At 41.7% G+C, this 17421-nt stretch overlaps 1 protein-coding gene across 2 annotated transcripts in view; it reads left to right on the top strand.

Annotated features, from left to right (window-relative positions):
* The window catches only part of CAPZB (capping actin protein of muscle Z-line subunit beta), a 62658-nt gene that overhangs the window by 24303 nt on the left and 20934 nt on the right, over positions 1–17421 (top strand). For both annotated transcript variants that reach the window (XM_067311135.1, XM_067311134.1), the window contains 2 exons: positions 7422–7543; positions 11917–12030. In XM_067311135.1, the coding sequence (XP_067167236.1) occupies positions 7422–7543; positions 11917–12030 (236 nt within the window). The remainder of the gene's footprint in view (positions 1–7421; positions 7544–11916; positions 12031–17421) is intronic.

Below are 17421 nucleotides of genomic sequence, written 5' to 3' on the forward strand. Positions count from 1 at the left end.
GGAATTCGGATTAATTGTGCTCATGGGCCATGTGCAGCAAATAAGGGGTTTGTGATAGGTCTTTCTTGATGACTTTGACCTGGGTATGAAAGTAATGTGCTCTCAATCTTGGAAGAAGTTAAGCAGGTTCCTCTGCAAGTAAGAAATTCCTGCTGAGTGTTTAATTTGGATGTTAGCTTATGCATGTATATATATGTATAAATTAGATGAAAGATCGAGCTGGCTCAGAAAGATCAGGTTGCTGGCATAAAGTGGGGACAGAGAATCATCCTTACAAAACTGAATCAAGAAATGGCCGAGCAGACTGGCCAGAAAATTGATGTTTGCTCACAGCCACGACTTTCTTCATCTCTTTTCCCAGTAAGGTTAATATATAGATTAATATTCTACTTAGTCCCATTTCTCTTCTTTCTGTGTTAAATATGAAAACTTTCTGGAAGTAGAGAATCAAGTCCCTGCTACCATGGAAGGATCAATAAAGCTTAAGTTCTTCTCTATAAATGTAGCAACCAGTAACTTTGTTGGTTGTTTTTCAAGGCTCCGTTTGCAGTTAAAAGATTTGGGAGCACGATCATCTTGTGTCAGTTTCTCGTCACAGGAGAATGGTTAGAAGTTTTAGCAGAATGCATTATTCTACTTTTCAGAAGGTCACAAAGTGATGAATTTAAAAATATTTTTAAACATGTTCACATTTTGAAATATTTGAGCAGTGTTCAGGAGCTTCGTATGGATAGTGTACTTCCAGACAAGCCTCAGATGTGCTTGCATGCTTTTAGTACCTGAAGATATATGAAGCTGGAGAATTTATCCTCAGGAAAACTTAATTGCTTAGGCACAGACCATGAAGAACATGAGAACGTGATTGAAACTCTTTGTGTTTTGAATCCGAAAGCCTCAGCGGCATACAGTATTAAGTAGAAAGATAAAACACAATTGAATGCAGATGGCTAGCTGACCATGTAGTGAGAGTGGAAGATGTTTTAAAAAAAAAATAAAATCAGACCCAGTAAAAACCGGAAGCAGAGCTGCATTGACAGCCCAGTGGTCTCAAAGCTGAGATCCCTTGACCTGCTGTTCTTCCTGAACTTGTTGACTTGTGTGATAGGCTCTAAGCTATCAGCAGCTAACCAGCTGGGTTTCTAACGCAAGGGGTTTTGGCTGAGGAACAGGAGTCTTGTTCACGGAATAAATTGATAGTTGCTGAGAGGCAGTTTTCCATGCAGTGAGTGGCTGTGAGTAGAAGCATTTCCAGCTAGAAAAGATTGCCTCGGGATGCCTTGATGGTAATCGGAGATAGCAATTAATGTATGTAAACGGTTAATGTGACACTTGGCTTAGAGTTAGCAACCCCCTTTACTTACGTGAAATTACATAAATTTCCACTTTGCTTTTTGTTTCATAGTCACTGTTCTTTTTCTTTTTAAGCCTAAGCAGTCTTTTTTTCCTCCAGGCTCCTACTGTTGCATTGCTGATGGTACAAACCCTGAAAAAATGCCTGTTTAAGTACCTTTCTAATGGAATATTGTGGGGGGGACCTGATTGGTTTGAAGTCTAATTAGAAACCCATCTAACCTCTTCTGAAGAGGGAGAAAAGCTAGACTATGGAAATGTTGTGGTAAAGGGCTTGGGAGCGGATGTCCCTGTGTTTTCCTTCATTGTTGCTGGGTATCTCCAACACCAGCTGGACTCTTGACACAAATAGTCAAGACTTCCCAAGATATTGATATGCTGTGATGGCTCCTGGGACTTGTGACTGGTAATGAGATACAGAAGCCTTCACCTGGAGGTCACTAGTCAAAATCTAGGGCAGTCTAGTTGTGCCTGCCAGATGGCTAGCTTTTGTTTCTCAGGAAGCTACATAATGCTGCATCTAGCAAAAGCCCTATTTTATCCCGCAAATCACAAAGAATGCCAAAGATCCTTGTTTTTTTTTTTGTTTTTTTTTGTTTTGTTTTTTTTGAAGAGCAGTCACCTTTCAGAGTTTTTAGATATGGCCCTTGAGCTAAATTGAAAAATCCTCTGCAATCAACATGTTTCTACTGTGACACTGCTAACTAGACCAAATCAGCTCTCCAACCCTGTTACTTTTTGCCTTTTTTGCTTTCTTTTCATTTTCGCTAGTACTTGCTGTGCTGGAATTCAACACAAATACGTGAATAAAGCTGAGCTGTTTCGAATATCAATTACATCTGGTCTTGAGCACAAAAGTCCATTTAAGTGTCATTTAATAAACAAAGCTTGAGAAGAATGCGTGGCCCTTGGACATCTGATGGATCAAATTAAGGTTTAGCAATGTGTGGATTTGTGGGGGTGACTTTACTGGTGGTTATAGGCCCACGATGAGTGGAGCCAGGATTCCTTCTTGAGTTTCCACAACATCCGTTGAGCCGTCTCTGTGTTCTGCAGGAACAGGAAATTCTGAGGCTGTGGAATGACTCAGGAAGAAATTATAACGATATTTTATTAGATGCTAGCCCAGAGGGGAGGAATCCAGGCTGAAGTGGGGTCACGTGCCAGATTGATTCTCTTGCAGAAGCGCTGGGTAGCGTGTGTTGTCTGCTCTTTGCATTCGCGTGATTCTCCCCAAGCCACACGGACAATCTGTTTTCACTTCTGTAATGACATAAGTTATCTTCCCCCCTGCCCCTAAAATAAATAAAATAAAAGCCTTAAGAGTTGACCCCCAATTAAAATATTTTGGGCTTTTTTTCTATTTGGATGTGGGTTTTATTTTAGAACTGCTGAAGTCATGCATGTGTATGGATACCTGCATGTCACAGATGCATTCAGAAGACAAATGGATCTGCGTGCCTGCAGTATTATTATTATTATTATTTTTTGAAACTCAGTTGAACTAGATCTGACAGTACTTCAGTGAATCTTCCTTCTAATTCCTTGAGGAAAGATGGGTTTCATCTTTAATTTTGCTGCCGTTAGCATAGTTTCCCAGTGTGCGAGGTTCCTGTGGAGGTCAGTACACACTTGAAGCAGACGCTGAATAAACATGGAAAAACAGGTATTTCTAAGCACCTAAGCTCACGCTAACAGCATCACTGTTTCAGTTATAAGCACGATTCGCTTCAGTCAAGGCTGTAAGGAAAAAAATCAGTCAGTGCACTCGAATTGCATGGCTAGTAAACCAAAATACTAGGTAAGGTGGAGAATTTGATGCGATTCGACCAGCATGATCAGAGCAAAGACGGGGAATGAATGGGATACCCGAAGAGCTGAGCTCCCGCTCTTGCGTTTCCCCTAAGCTTTTTTAGAAGTTTATTTAATCATCTTTAGGAAATGATTCAGAAACAATTGTTCGGTTGATAAGATGTTGCCTGAGCAAAGAGGGAGTCGTGAAGGGAGGTTTATTAGGTGAGCGAGTCCACAAAGTGTACAGTTTCTGCTCTGGCACAAACGATTATTTGTCTTGATAGCAGAACAGTTGACTTAATTAAAACACTGTCCACATACCTGGCTTACTGTGATGGAGAATACTGTTACACGAGACAACAGAATCCTTGTTCAACACGCGGGAGAAGATGCTGAACTCACTTTCATTCAGGTTTTTTTTTCTTTTTCTTCCTTCTGTACTACACATTCATTGTATATCTGCTCAGAGGGGGGGAAAAACCCTCACAAACACAGTGCTTGTTGCATGGTCTGTGCTTCTGAATGGCACCGCTATTCAGTTCCAGTCCGAACAGCTGAGGCCGGACCCCTGAGATTGCTCTTTTTTTTCCTTTTTTTAATTTACATTGAGGGTGGTCTCTCCCCATAGCTATACGTACAACTACCATAATAGATGATTGAATGCTTACTTGTGGAAATAAGGGTGCATCAGGGGCTAGGGTGTACTAGGAGCCAAATTAACTTAATGATGACCTTTAGCGAAACATATAAAGTTAGGATTATATTCTACATTTGACCTTCCACTGCTTATAAGAGGGGAAAACTTGTGTCAGAATAAAGAGAGGGAGAGCACTCTTTGCTTATAAAACAACCACTCATGTATTCAATGTTTTTGTCATAATGACACTTATTTATAGTGCAGTGATAAATCGAATAAAATCACTGCTTTGGCATTTCAGTATTTGGCCTGGGAGAGCGGTAAATTCTTGTGTATAAATTGAAGTCAAAATTCCCTATATGACCATCGGAGAGAGGTGCACCTACCCCAGTACGACTAAATGCCTTTTGCCTTTCCAGTTCCCAAAGAGCAAGCTGGCAGGAAAAGTTCACGGTGCAGCTCATCTGGTTCAGACTCTGAAAACTCAGAAAACAAATGCACCAGTTGGTCTTTTAAGCATCACGGCCTTCACAGGGATCAGGAAACGTAGGATTTTTTTTTTTTCCCCCCTGAATATAAACTCTTTACTGTGGAAGAGGCTGAATGTGCGCAGAAGTAATTTAAATGCTTTCGGAAGGTTCGGTGCTCGACATGTGGAAGAATTTAAGGAAAGGTGCATGCACAGTGTAAAATAATTGCTCAGCGGTTACACTGCGGCAGCTTATTTAGCCTGGCTCTGCCGAGTGTCTTATCATTCCATGTTCTGAACCTCAAAGGACCTAAATTCAGAAGGAATTGAGTATTCCCATGAGTATGTTGCTGAGGTGTTTAAAAGTACAAGTTACTTTGGATTACTGCCTTTGCCTTGTAAGCAGCTTCACGACATAGAAGGGGAAGACCAGCGTGCATAAATCCTTTAAACTCATTCTTAGAAAGGAAGTACAATAGCTGCTGAAAACCTATGTAATAAATGGCAGAGAAATTATTCTCTTGGGGTAACTGTGCCACACTTGGATGTTTTGCCGATAATTAGAATTACATGAGCAGCTCCATCAGCTGGCATATCTCCTTTCTTTTTATAACACTGTTGAAATTATCTGGTAGGTGAGTGGGGTTTCTTCAGCATTTTATACTAAAAGAAACTGAAATAGAAACGAGTATCTTGCCTGAAGTCCTGTAGAATGTCTGTAACAAGAACAGTAAGTATATAGCATAGTGTAGTGTTATACTTGGGATAATATAATAAGTATATGATATAGTACATTCACTTTTATTTCTGTAAGAGTAACCACAGCTCTTAGAAAGTGCAGAAGTGGCGGTGCTTATGAACATCTGTATTATCAGATGATCCAGAGATAAGTTTAGCTCACCAGTATGATGTGGAAATTAAATATACTGCATCATAAAAACAAGGTATGCTTTTATTTTGTGGCAGCGGCTCGCTGCATCGTCTGAACAGTCTCTTGAATAGCTGGACTTCATTTGTGTGGCTTTTTGTAAAGGCCTTAAATCCAGATGTCTATTAGCAGCTTTTCTGCAGGGGAATTGACTTCAACCTTTGGTTGTCTTATTGAGTTTGGGGATTCTTTGGAAAATGCTTTGTACGTATATTTGAGTTCGAAGAACTGCGCAGCGAGACCTCTACTGGTCTCTTACCCCACGTGTAGCAGCCTAGGGCTTTTCCCAAATAAATTCAGCAGAAACTACGTCTGGGAAGAACGCCACTTTTCTCCGAATCCTGCTTTCATCGCTGTTACTCATCTAAATGGGCAGCAGAACGAGGAGTCTGTTTCTAGACCCTTATCTCGGTGGCGATGGGCAGCTGGCCAAAGAGCAGCCGAGAAGATGCAGTATGTTCAGCGGGTCCCTTCTAAGAAGGACCCGGAGCGCAGCTCTCGAAGATGAGGCACTTTGGATCTTGTTGGATGGGCATGTGAAATGGAAGCAGTCATCTCAAGTTGCTCTTTGCCTGAATAGTCAGCCTAAAATTAATAGCTGACAGAGAAGTGAAGGAAGAGGCAAAGTGGAACCAGATGGGCTCGTGAACACAGATGCATCATTTCACTTGACTTGTGTCATGACACTTCTGATTTGTATCAGCTCCGCGGAGTATTGGGATTGTCCGTTTTCAGAAAAAGTAAAGATTTTCCTAGAAGCTGCTTCCTTCCTTTCCACTTTTATTTATTCAGTCACTGCGTAATGGTTTTGAGATCGCTTCAGCCAGGTCTCCACATATCAAATGGTGAACTCCTATGAGAAAGATTTATATAAATACTCACTGCCCTGATCCTTATTCTAACCTGAGCTCTCCTCCTGTTATCACTAGGCACCACGTTATGGTGTGTGTTGACTGAATAAAAAAATATACTAACGTTTCAACTCTTTCCTCACTGTCAGTAGCTTTCCCAACAGTTTCTTGGTTTTCCTCTTAGTTTTCATGTGCTTATGGGGTGACCGTGCGAGTTAGCTGTTATGTGTCTTGCTAGTTATGCCTTGTTTTGCACTTTGGCTTTTTTGTGTTTGTCTTCTATGGTCATGTTGTTTTATATTTGTCCCTGCTTACTTTGACTTGATATCTTTCTCCGAATGCTGGCTTCCTCTACTTGGGATTAGGCTTGATCTTTCATTACACTGCTTGTGTGTTGATACAGTTTGTGCCTCTGCTTTTGGACGCTCTTGCACCCCTTAACTTGTTTTTCCCTTTAGATTTGTTTCCTTTGAGATCATACCAACCATTTCACCGAACCAGTGGCGTGAAGAGAAGAAAGCAGATCTCCTTAGGTTTATTATGTCTTCCTCCCCGCTTCACTTATGAGTTGTGACTTCCTCCTGCGTGCAGGAAGCTGCTAGTGCGTGCAGATGTAACGCTGTTGCGGCCAAAGCCTGCAGCTAGGACTATCGATGGTGATAGCTTGGCTGCCGCCAGCTCCAGAGCACGAGACCAAGGGGTGGGATTTGCTGTGTTTGCTCACATTGGCCCTAGCTTCAGGCTGCACGATGTCAGCTCATCTCTTTGTGGGACATCAAAGCTTCTCTGCCAGGTTAAAAGCAAACCTCGTAGACCTTCTCCAGACGAAGTGCAGGGAGACAGCTGGGATTATGAATCCATTAAAAGCTACCTGTGCAGGAGACGTTTGATTTTATAAGGACGCATGCTCACACGCACACATATATTTTTATTAGCCAGCATGGTAATGTTTGGCCAGCTGCCTGGAAACTATTCTAAACTCTACCCAGAGTGGGAGCTTGTGAAAAATAAATTCTAGTGTGTGGATGGCGTATTCTTTTAGCAGTTCCCTAGTTTCCACTCCATTATAAATATTTACCTTTATTCATCAGTTCTCAACAATCACTTTACTGGCCGTCTTTGGCAAGAAGCTAACAGTGAGAGTGTATATATTTAAAATTACTGGACCACACTAGTGGTTAGGTAATGAAATCTGAAATTATTAGAGGTGGGGGCATAGGACTGTGTTGTAACTTAAGTGCAGCTTTTTTTTTTCCCCCCTTAGGGTTCCTGGTTTTGGGACGGATGTGGGCTATTGATAACAAAATCTGTTCTTAGGTCTCCTTTAATCTTAATGTATTATCCTCTCTCCCCTCCCTGTTGTTTTTTTTTCCCCCCTCTCCTAACCAACAGGTCCCAAGCCTCTGTGAAGACCTCCTCTCCTCTGTTGATCAGCCGTTGAAGATTGCTCGAGATAAGGTGGTAGGAAAAGACTATCTATTGTGTGACTACAACAGAGATGGAGACTCGTATAGGTGAGTTCGTATCCAAAGAAAGGGACTGATCGGTTTACTTTTCAAATCAGAACTACATGCTCATGTTGCAGTCCCTTCTCCCTCTTATTCTGACAGAAAAAAAAAAAAAAGATGATATTAAACTCTATAATTTGATGAAGTAGGGACTGTTTCAAATTCTCTTATCTTGGGTAGGACCTTGACTATGGAAGTAGTCCTTAGCTGATATTTCCTTAATGCAAAAAGGCTTAAACATCATCTCCAGGCCACGGGAGAGCACTTCTGTTTCAGGTAACCTGGTTACGTGGCTGCTAACCTGATGGGTTTTGCGGGGCAGGTCCCTACTACCATTCATCTTCTGTCCTGAGCTGAACGGGAGTTGGCCATTCTGCCTCCTCTGGTTATGATTATAAGGGTTACATCCCTGCCTCCCATTGCTCCTTCACTGTAATAACTTACGGTTTTAGTGGTAACAACTGGCACTGATCTGCAGTGAGAATTTAGCTTTGCTTTGCGCTGATTTGCAGTAGTGACTTAAACACATTTGGCCAGAAGGTTTCAAGAATTCTGTTTCAAGGTGGAATGCCAGAAAATATTTAACTTTTTTTTTTTCTTTGACTCATCATTGCAGAATCAGGTAATAGCTACTGGTAAGACATTTAGTTTTCCTCCCCGTGTTACAGCGTTCCTGTTTTAGGCAAACTAATGTCGTGCACCTCAGTCAACCAGTTGTGAGATTTGTTCATAAAAGGTTATAGATTAATTGGTTTTAAGCACTTTGAGTTGCAGGAAAGGTGCTTATCTGAATTGAGAACATATGTGTCTGTAGATGGTTGATACAGTGAACATACTGAGATTCATTTTGTCCTAGAAATGAAAGGAGGAGGCTGCTAATGAATGCAAAATTTCAGTGTTTGCATCTGAATTGTGGCCGACCGTGTAAATCTTAGTGAGTTTTTTTTATACATCCTCTGTTGCAGTGGACCAGCAAGTGAGAAGATCTCTAAGGTGAAGTATTCACTGATGCTCTTTAGGAGACTCTTCTAACATGGGAACTTGGTAGAACCTTCTGAAAAAGGGCCTGATGCCTTTTACAAGCATTTGTGCATTAAGCTTTTATGTCCGAGTTAGTCAGGTCTACATTAGTAGCTACATGCGTTTTAGCAGTCCTAAATTTGTAGCTAGATTAAAGAATTCATAGCTTCTTTTGGTTTCCACAAGATGATGTGCACACATCTGCATCCTTCCTGGCAGATGCAAGAGGAGGGCGTAGATCGCAGATACGGTGTTTTCTGCGGGTCCTCTGAGAGGTGTTTTCTCACTGAAGTTGCGATACGGCTCTTACAGTCTCCTTGAATCCTGTTTAGGCTGTTGACAGAAGACACGTCTCTCGAGCTTGCTGAGCATCTATCACCAGAGGCACAGAAAACTCGAAAAGGCACTTGTCAAACAATATTGTGACATGCTGCAATAACTAATAACACTTGCTCCCCCTCACCCTGGTGTTTAATTAGTGTATTTGGCAGCTCTTTCTTTAAGGCTAGTCTTCAAGCTTGCCTCTGAAATTTGCTCAATCTCTTTCTTGCTGAAAAGATACTGAAATGGTTACAAGGAAGCAGGAAGACTTATGCTTTTAAAAATACTTGGAAAATTTCAGGACGTATTATGTGATGAGATTCCAGAAAAGGTATTTTATTCGTTCATGTCAGATAGCTGTAACACACGACTTCTTGGCATCGAAGAATGCCTTCCTTCCTTGATTCAAGTGCTCTGGATTGAAGTGATTCTTCCTTCTGGAATCGATTGGCCTCAGTTCTGTTTCGTGAAGTCATTTTTTTCTTTCCTTCAACACAGAGCAAATGCTTTTGAAAACCAAAAAAAAAAAAAAGCCTAACATGTGCACGTGTTAATCCCATTCTGTGCCTGTTTTCCGACACTGTTATTCTTACCTCATAAAATCTGAAGTTGTTACTGGCAAGTGGCCGTTACGCTAATTTAATCAATTAGGCCAGAATCTAAGAAGAGTTTAACGTGCCTTTAAGAGCTTTTGATATTTCCACGAAGCTTTTCAGAACCACGTGCTAGATCAAAAATGGCAAGAAATACTATTCCCTGCCTGTGAAATGCTGCGTCCCAAATTACTGTGCGCTTCAGACAAGACCTCGGTGTTCTTCTTATCGGAGAGGTTCCTAATTGCATTTGTTCTGCGCTTTAATACGAATTTGCGCTCTCTTATCCAAGGATTTCAAAGCGTTCTGCAGACTGCTGAGCCTCATGCTACTTCTGCAAGAAAGGCAGTCGGACCTTCTCACTACGAACCACGTTCTGTAGTTTTTCCCTTGATAAGAGTGGCTTTATGGTTTGAGGTTAGCTTGGAAAAAAGATCGTGGGATGTTCAGCTGTCCCGGTGATAAGTTTGCCTGTTTTGCAGTGCATCGGCAGTGGAATTCGCGGTGTGAAGGCCGAGCTTTTCAAATTTTTTGATACAAGACTTCAGGGTCTCTGACTTTTTCCATTCTGAGTATGTTTGATCACTCTATTAAATGGAATCCTTATGGGGAATTTGGTGCCAACAGCACGGTTTGAAACCTGTTAGCTGAAACAAAAAACATTCTCTTTTAGGGAAATTAGAGGCCCGACTTTTGAAATTTAAGCGCTCTTGTCCATCTGTCTTTCTTCAAATAGCCACCATTTAAGCTTTTAAACGTGTTCTGAGTACTCTTCTACAAAAAGAAAAAAAAACTGGGGCAGTGTTATGTGTTTCTTTAGGTAAAGTTGCTGCTGGCGCCAGCTGTAATAGGTTGAAAATGCCACAAGCTGCAAGCTAGAAGAGTGTACATTACTACGCTTCTCCTAAATGCCATTCCTGCAGCCTGCAAAAGAGAGCTAATGTTCACAGCGAAAATCGTTTCCACCTTCTCTTCTATGTGGATTCCCTTCTCACCAATTTCCTTGTACCCGATGGAGAAGCACAAAGTCTTTTGAGTGTGCAGAAAACAGCAGAATTTTATTTTATTTTTTGGAATCTGCCTTTTTTCATTTGGTAGAAGAAGAGGAAGAAAAACCAAGTGCATCGTATGAATGCTTCTGGTGAAGTAGTATACTTCTGCATTGCACCGTATATAAACCCTGCCTTTATTTTCACAGACTTCCTGATAGAAAGGTCAATGCACTGGCTGCCCGAGTTTCTTCAGGGTAGTTTGGTTCTTGTTTGTACCACCCGATGTGTGTAGGTGTTGGGTTTGGGACTGCTGCGGATAGCCCTGGTGGCGACTGTTGTGCGAGTTTTAAGAGAAACGTTGGGTCAGTGAGTACTGCTGTAGCTGTCTACTCTTCTCCAAAGCAACTGAGTTTTCAACAACTGCTTTAAAATAGGAACTACTGCCTGAAAGACATTGCCCTAGGTGGGTGTGACGGAATGATTTAGCCTTTCCCGGTGTCTCACCTTTTGAGTCAAATGTGGCAGGGAGGAGCATGAGCGGGGTGACGTGTTGTGGAAGCACAAGGCCAGAATGCAGCAGAGCCCGTTCTTTGTGCCTGGCATTAAGCGGATGTCAAAACTAGGCGCCTTTCTGAGAAATGAGTAACAAATGGCTACGGAGGAAAAAGCCATTATGTATGGACTGCATTAAGACCTAGCGTTAGCAGGTTGGGGTGTTTTGAAAAGCGAGTAGGCAAAGGCTAGTGGTACCTTTTTTTAAACCAGCGGTGATATATGTAGGTTGGTTATCCACAGGGGAAACAAAAAGGAGAATGCAGGTTTATCGAACGGGATTTATGAGTCTCAAGCAAATGGGCAAAGGGTTCCATTAGTCCTTTAATACCAAATCTTTCATTAAGAGCCCCAAGTCTCTTCCACACCTGCAGAAATTAATAGTTGAAACTTCAGCTTTACAAACCCTGTTAAATCCTTCTAACTGGTCAAATGTTTTCCTAACGCTGTGCTAAAAGTAGCTTTATTTTAAAATAGTGGAGAAGAACTTGGACCTGAATAGTAGACAATAACACCTGGTTCAAATATTGTCAAATCCCAAACAAACTACCCAATCTATCTGTATTTGCATGAAAATTATTTTAAATGCATAATGTGTAACAGCTAAGGCCTCATCTTTGAACATTTAAGAAATAACGGAACAAATTCAAACCCAAGCATGATTATTCATGCAATAGAAACCTGAAGCCAGGGGACGACCCCCAGGTACACCGTAAAGTTTAAGGAGTCAGTCTCCCCTTTTGTCAATGTTTGAAATGACTGTTTACGGTGAGATTCTTATAGATTGACTTTGGTTTTGCAAGTTCAGCATCTGTGGATCGGGTCAGACCCACCATTCTCCAACCTTTCAAAGTTTGCCTTCGTTGTCTAAACGTCTCCCTTTTCCTTGTCTCCTTGGCAGATCACCCTGGAGTAACAAATACGATCCTCCCCTGGAAGACGGTGCCATGCCATCTGCTCGCCTGCGCAAGCTGGAGGTGGAAGCCAACAATGCCTTTGACCAGTACAGAGACTTGTATGTCAGTTCTACCATACAGAGCCCTCTGCTTTCTTTTCTTTCCTTCAGCAGGCACGCGATACACGCAATGAGTCTAAAATGCGGTCGCTAGCTGCCTTTGAGAGTGGCATACTGATGTATAGCTGAGGAAGAAGGGTAGGCAGCAGCTGATCTGCTCTTGGTGAATGTGTCCACCATGATTTCACTAAATGAAAATATGATCAAATTTGTCAGCCGATTCCAAAGGCAGATGCTGAAGTGCTTTCCTGCCTCCCTCCCCTCTTTAACAGATTAATGGCATCTTTGTCCTGAAATGACCTGTGTTCTCTCTCATCTTGGCTAAGTGCTTTTTTAAACCATCTGCTTTCCCCATTCCCTCAAGATTGTAGCCTCTTTCAAAAGAAAAAAAAAAAAAAAAGTAGCAGCAATTTTCACATCCTTCAGTAAAATGATACATGTTAGTATATGGAAATGCGGCAGTTATATGGGGATTAATGTGCTTCTGTTGCAAAGGCCATTCTCTGGTGCTTATGTTTTAGGCCTTGTCTTGTGAGATATAAAGCAAAGGAATTAACAGAGCATATATAAGAAAAATGTTAGGCAGTGTCCTTTTAAAGTGCAGTAGCACGCTGTCCAGGTGACTTTCCAATCAAAGAATCTTTCTAAAAGGTGAGACTGCGCTGGGTCTGGCATCGCATTCGCATCTGAGGCCTCACAGTGGAATCAGGTTGAGCTGTCTCCCATATTGAGCGCGATCTCTTAAGCGGCAACGGAATGGAAATAATAACGTTGTTAAATCTGACAAGCGCAAGTGTGTTGCAAACTGAAACTCGCTGCTTTATCCAATAAAGGGATGCTTTCTTATTGGAGATCCCTAATGACCTTAGAAAAGGTGAACAGACCTCATTGCTGCTTCATGTTGCTCCAAATTTGAGATAAAACACATCCTTAGATGTAGTTCTTTGTGCCACTGTTGAAATTTATACTGTTTTAGCATTAATAACTGCAGGTAAAAAAGTTTTATTTCTTGCTAGCTTTTCTCCTCATTTTATAATGTGGCTCAATGTAAAGGTTTTCTGTCTAAATATTTAATAGCGACACTTTTGGTAGAGGTATCAAATTTTTACTTTATTTTCATGTATTATTTTTATAGGTAACCTGCTTGTGTTGTAAATAACAGTTTTTAATAGGTATTTGAGTTCATTGAGAGGATGGAAATCTGCATTTGCAGCAAATAGAGGTTTGCAGCTACTTCCCAGGTGCAGAACAGACCAGGACCCGAAGATCTTTTTTACATGAAAATGAATAGGTTTATGGAACTACGGTTGTCTTTTTGAATCCCTCTCTGATCAGATGTCCGTGAAGTCACGGTCGGATACAATAACTCTTTTAAATAAGTTCATTTGCAGGAAGTGCAGTACAGGTTACTCTCAAACTTAGGTGAATCTGCTGAACCCTGTTGAGCATGTGGTTCAATAGTAGGCTTAATATAACGTACAGAAGTAAAAGGAGAGATTGAATGTGACTTGTATCAAATTCCATCTTTCAGGGTGACCAACCTGTTTGTTCTAGGCGATGCGTTGTGAGAAGGGATGCGGGAGGGATTTCTCGCAAAGACTTCATGCTCGTGTCATCAGCCAGAAGTGACTTGAGGCATTGAGTTGCAGTGCAGTCAGGCTAGATAGGAGTATCTGTGAGCACAGTACGCTTCGATGAATGTTATGGTCTCAAAAACGTGTCAGAAAAAGAGGAGAGGATGCCTTACATTTTGTTGAATCGTGCAAAAATTCGGGTATATTTGGGAACAATTTGCAAAGTTGGGGAAACCTAACCTGACCATTTGAAGGGTTCCTCAGGCTTGAAATTGGAAATGATGTGTACTTTACCTACAACAAAGATCAGGAGAGAATCATGCTTTCATTCTAGGGTTTGGACTCTGCAGCTTCCTTAATAAGACAATTTGGGATTTGGGATTTTGACAGTGAAAGCTTATCTTTGACTTGGAGATAGGATGGGAAAAAATGAGGTGGGGGTAACAAGTGCCAGCTTTTCTCCCTGCCGCTTGCCAGTCTTGCCAACATATTGGCTTGGGAATTTCTGTAACAATTACCGGCATAACAGCTGCTGAAATCATGTGGGAGTCTAAGTGTGGGGAAGGTTGTAGCGGGAACAAGATGGCAATTGCAGTGATGTAATTTCCATGCTCTGCTAGAGCTGGAAACTAATACTCTGTACCCACCGCAAAGCCAGAAGTAGATCTGGTTCGCGGGATGTCGATTAAAGGTGTTACCGGCCTCCTGGTCTGGCAGCTTGCAGCACTGGGGAAGGAGTGAATGGTGCATCAGTTCCGGTACAAAGTATTGGTGTAGTTTTAAATTCCAGAGCTGGTAACAGAGACTTTGTGGCATTGTAAAATATTTCAGACTTGTTCAAAAATCTTGGTGCATTAATCAAGAAAAGTAGTATGCTGGCAGTCTTCAATACTGTATCTTCTGCTGAAATTAGGATTTCTGTCGTTCGGGAAGATTTCTAACAGGTCCACCTTCTAGTACTGATGTTAATTTTGTTTGCAGGTGACGCATCTAATCTGCACCTCACGTTACAGGTTCCTTCTTAAAAAACGTGAATGCAAATACAGCAGTTGTTGCACTGCTAGACTTTCAGATTGCATTGCGGATGAAGAAGATGAAAACTACTGATAGAGAAGCCTCTGATGTGACATACCAGATTCCCACTGTAAAAAAAAGTCCCGTCAGAGGTGGTTCTGCCCCTCTCTCTACAGGGTAGATATTCTTGAAGTGCACCTCCAACAGTTGTGTTATGCTTTGTGCTAGAGAGGCAGCAGATAATACAGAAATAATCTTATGGAAGCAGTCGTTCACAGCGAATGCCAGACCCTAGCGTACTTGAATTTCCTAGCCTGTCAGACGTTTTATTCCTATAACGAGGGTTTCTGCTAGGTTTTTCAAAGCTGTTTGTGGGCAAGTAAGCAAAGTTAAGAAAAATCCTGCAGTATGATTGCTTTGCTTTACATTGAATGCTAACTTACAATTGAGGAGTGAGCGGTTTTCAACTTTAGATTGTAATTCTTAATCCATTGAAAACGGGTAATAGGTGATTGTGACAGGATGGAAAAGTCTTTTGCCTGAGACAAAATACTGGCCAGAAAAATAAGGCGATAAGGGCATTTGCTGCCCTGGCCTAAATTAATAACTTGTAAGTGCTTGTTTCTGAGATGTTGCTCCACATGGTGCTTGCTTCACTACCCAGATTTAAAATGCATCTTATACTGGTCATTGCACTGGCAAACGGCAGAGGAAGATCCTTACTTTCTAAAGAAAAAGAAGTGCTTTTGAGAATAGGTGCTATTCCCGTTCTTCTGCTGCCAGCATTAGGTCCAAGCTTCCTCTTGATTAACTCCTTTTCTGTGCACATTAAGTGATAATATCTCCCAAAGTTCATCTCAGGCTTTTTTTGAGACTTCAGATGCTTTCAGTTTTCCCTTGTGTCAGTCCCATTTGGCCCACGTACCATTCCTTTTTAGATTTCTGTTCTAATCAGGTGCAGCGAGTATCCACCTACATTTAGTGAGTCATCGGCATGTATCTGCCATTTCCCAAGGGGGTTGCCACCTGCTCGTGGGGGTGTTTGAGGGAAACAGCCTGGTAAGTAGTTGTTAACAATTCGTATAAAATAATCCGTTCAGATTTGCTTGCTGGTGACTAGTCTTTGAGTTTTGTCCCCAAAAACTTATGGGCCGGCGCACTGAGTAACTGTAGTTTGAAAGCAAGCTTGGAGCAGTTTTGTAGTATCACGTGGAATTGCTTCAAATCATGGAAGTCTGCGAAGAAAAGCTTTGCTGGGCCACTGGATCTTCAGTGTCCCCTACCCAGGGCAGAGTTACTTCTTGCAAGTGTCTGTTTTAATGCAAACTATTTTAAAGTATGTCTGGGGTTGCCCACCTTTTATTTCTGGAGACATACTGGTTTCTGCTTGAGTCAAAGAGGAAGTATACCGGGTTTTAATCCACTCTCTAGTAAATATGTTAAAGCAGCGTATTTCCTAGTTATCTGCTTTACAAAAATGCATGTCGTTTTCCCCCAAAAACAACGGTTTAATTTTGATCTCCTGCTGCCAGGTTTAACTCAGACACTGCCTGAAGCGAATGCCCTGGTATGTTTTTGTTCAGGAGGTTATTATTCCCAGATGGATGTCTAACATCTTACGCCGTTCGGCTAGAGCCCTGGCTCTCCACTTCCAATATCGTGAAGATAATTTCTTCAAACACATGGTTGTAATTTATTGCCCTTTGCTTGACGGGTGTGTGCAATTGATTGAAATCAAAGCATAATGAGGACCAGGGGGCCTGGATAAATCTATCTATTTTAGATTCTGTGCTCTGTCATTTTGGGTACAAGATAATCAGTACTTTAATGAAGTAACCTAATCATCCTTTATTGTCTGGGAGAAGTTGTTTCTGAAGTGATTAAATAGACCTCCCTGAGGAAGGATGCTGCGGATGTGAATATTTCTACAAACAAGATGAGTTGTGGCAACTTTGGACTAGTTTACATACAGCTGACGTACATTTAGAGAGCTATTTCTTACCTCTGTTTCTTGGGTTAGGTTGGATTTATTGGTGCTTTTGATTTTTAGCAGCTTTAAAAAAGATAAAATTCTCATCTGACTCATTCTGCTTCTGAAAACACGTTTGTTGATTAAGGTTTTGAATTCCTTCAACAGAGTAAGCCATAAAGCCTTGAACTTCCCCTTCTATCTTTGTTCTCAAGTCGATCTGTTTTCAAAATTGTTATATTAAGGCTCTGGACAAGGAATTTCTTGGGAGGGGAAGGAGGTCTGAAAGAGGATTGACCTCTAAAATATGTCTTCATTGCGCGTAATCCTCCTGTTATTGAATTTGGGCTTGGGATCGTGTCCAAAATGGAGTTAGTGACTCCAATTATTGACTGTGTTAGCAGGGCTGAGGAGGGCACCCGTGCCCAGCAAGCATCTGCAGTTCTGCGTGCAGCACTGACGTTGCCTAAACCAAACTGTCCACCACCTTTCTCTTTCCAGCTTGAAGAGGAAAGGCCACGGTAATCTCCCGTATGCGTGTTCCTGCAGGAATGGGTAGATCGTGAGCCTTTTGCTAGCTAGCTCGAAGGCACTGCTGCTCGGGCACGGTTGTGACGTCCCAATGACAGACGAGCGCTGAACAGCCTTCGTCTGCTGAACTTCAGGGGTGTCTCGTTTCGCCTCGACTCTGGCTCTTTGCCACCAAAGCGTGTGCCGTTGTCCCTGCCATCACGTATGTTCAAACACCCTGTAAGCTGCTGGATAGCTTTTCCCTTGCTTGATGTTTTTACCTTTTTTCTTAGTTTGTTTTGCACTGTGTGCACAAACCACCTT

The sequence above is a fragment of the Apteryx mantelli genome, chromosome 26 (assembly GCF_036417845.1).
Source record: "Apteryx mantelli isolate bAptMan1 chromosome 26, bAptMan1.hap1, whole genome shotgun sequence".
NCBI classification, from domain to species: Eukaryota; Metazoa; Chordata; class Aves; order Apterygiformes; family Apterygidae; genus Apteryx; species Apteryx mantelli.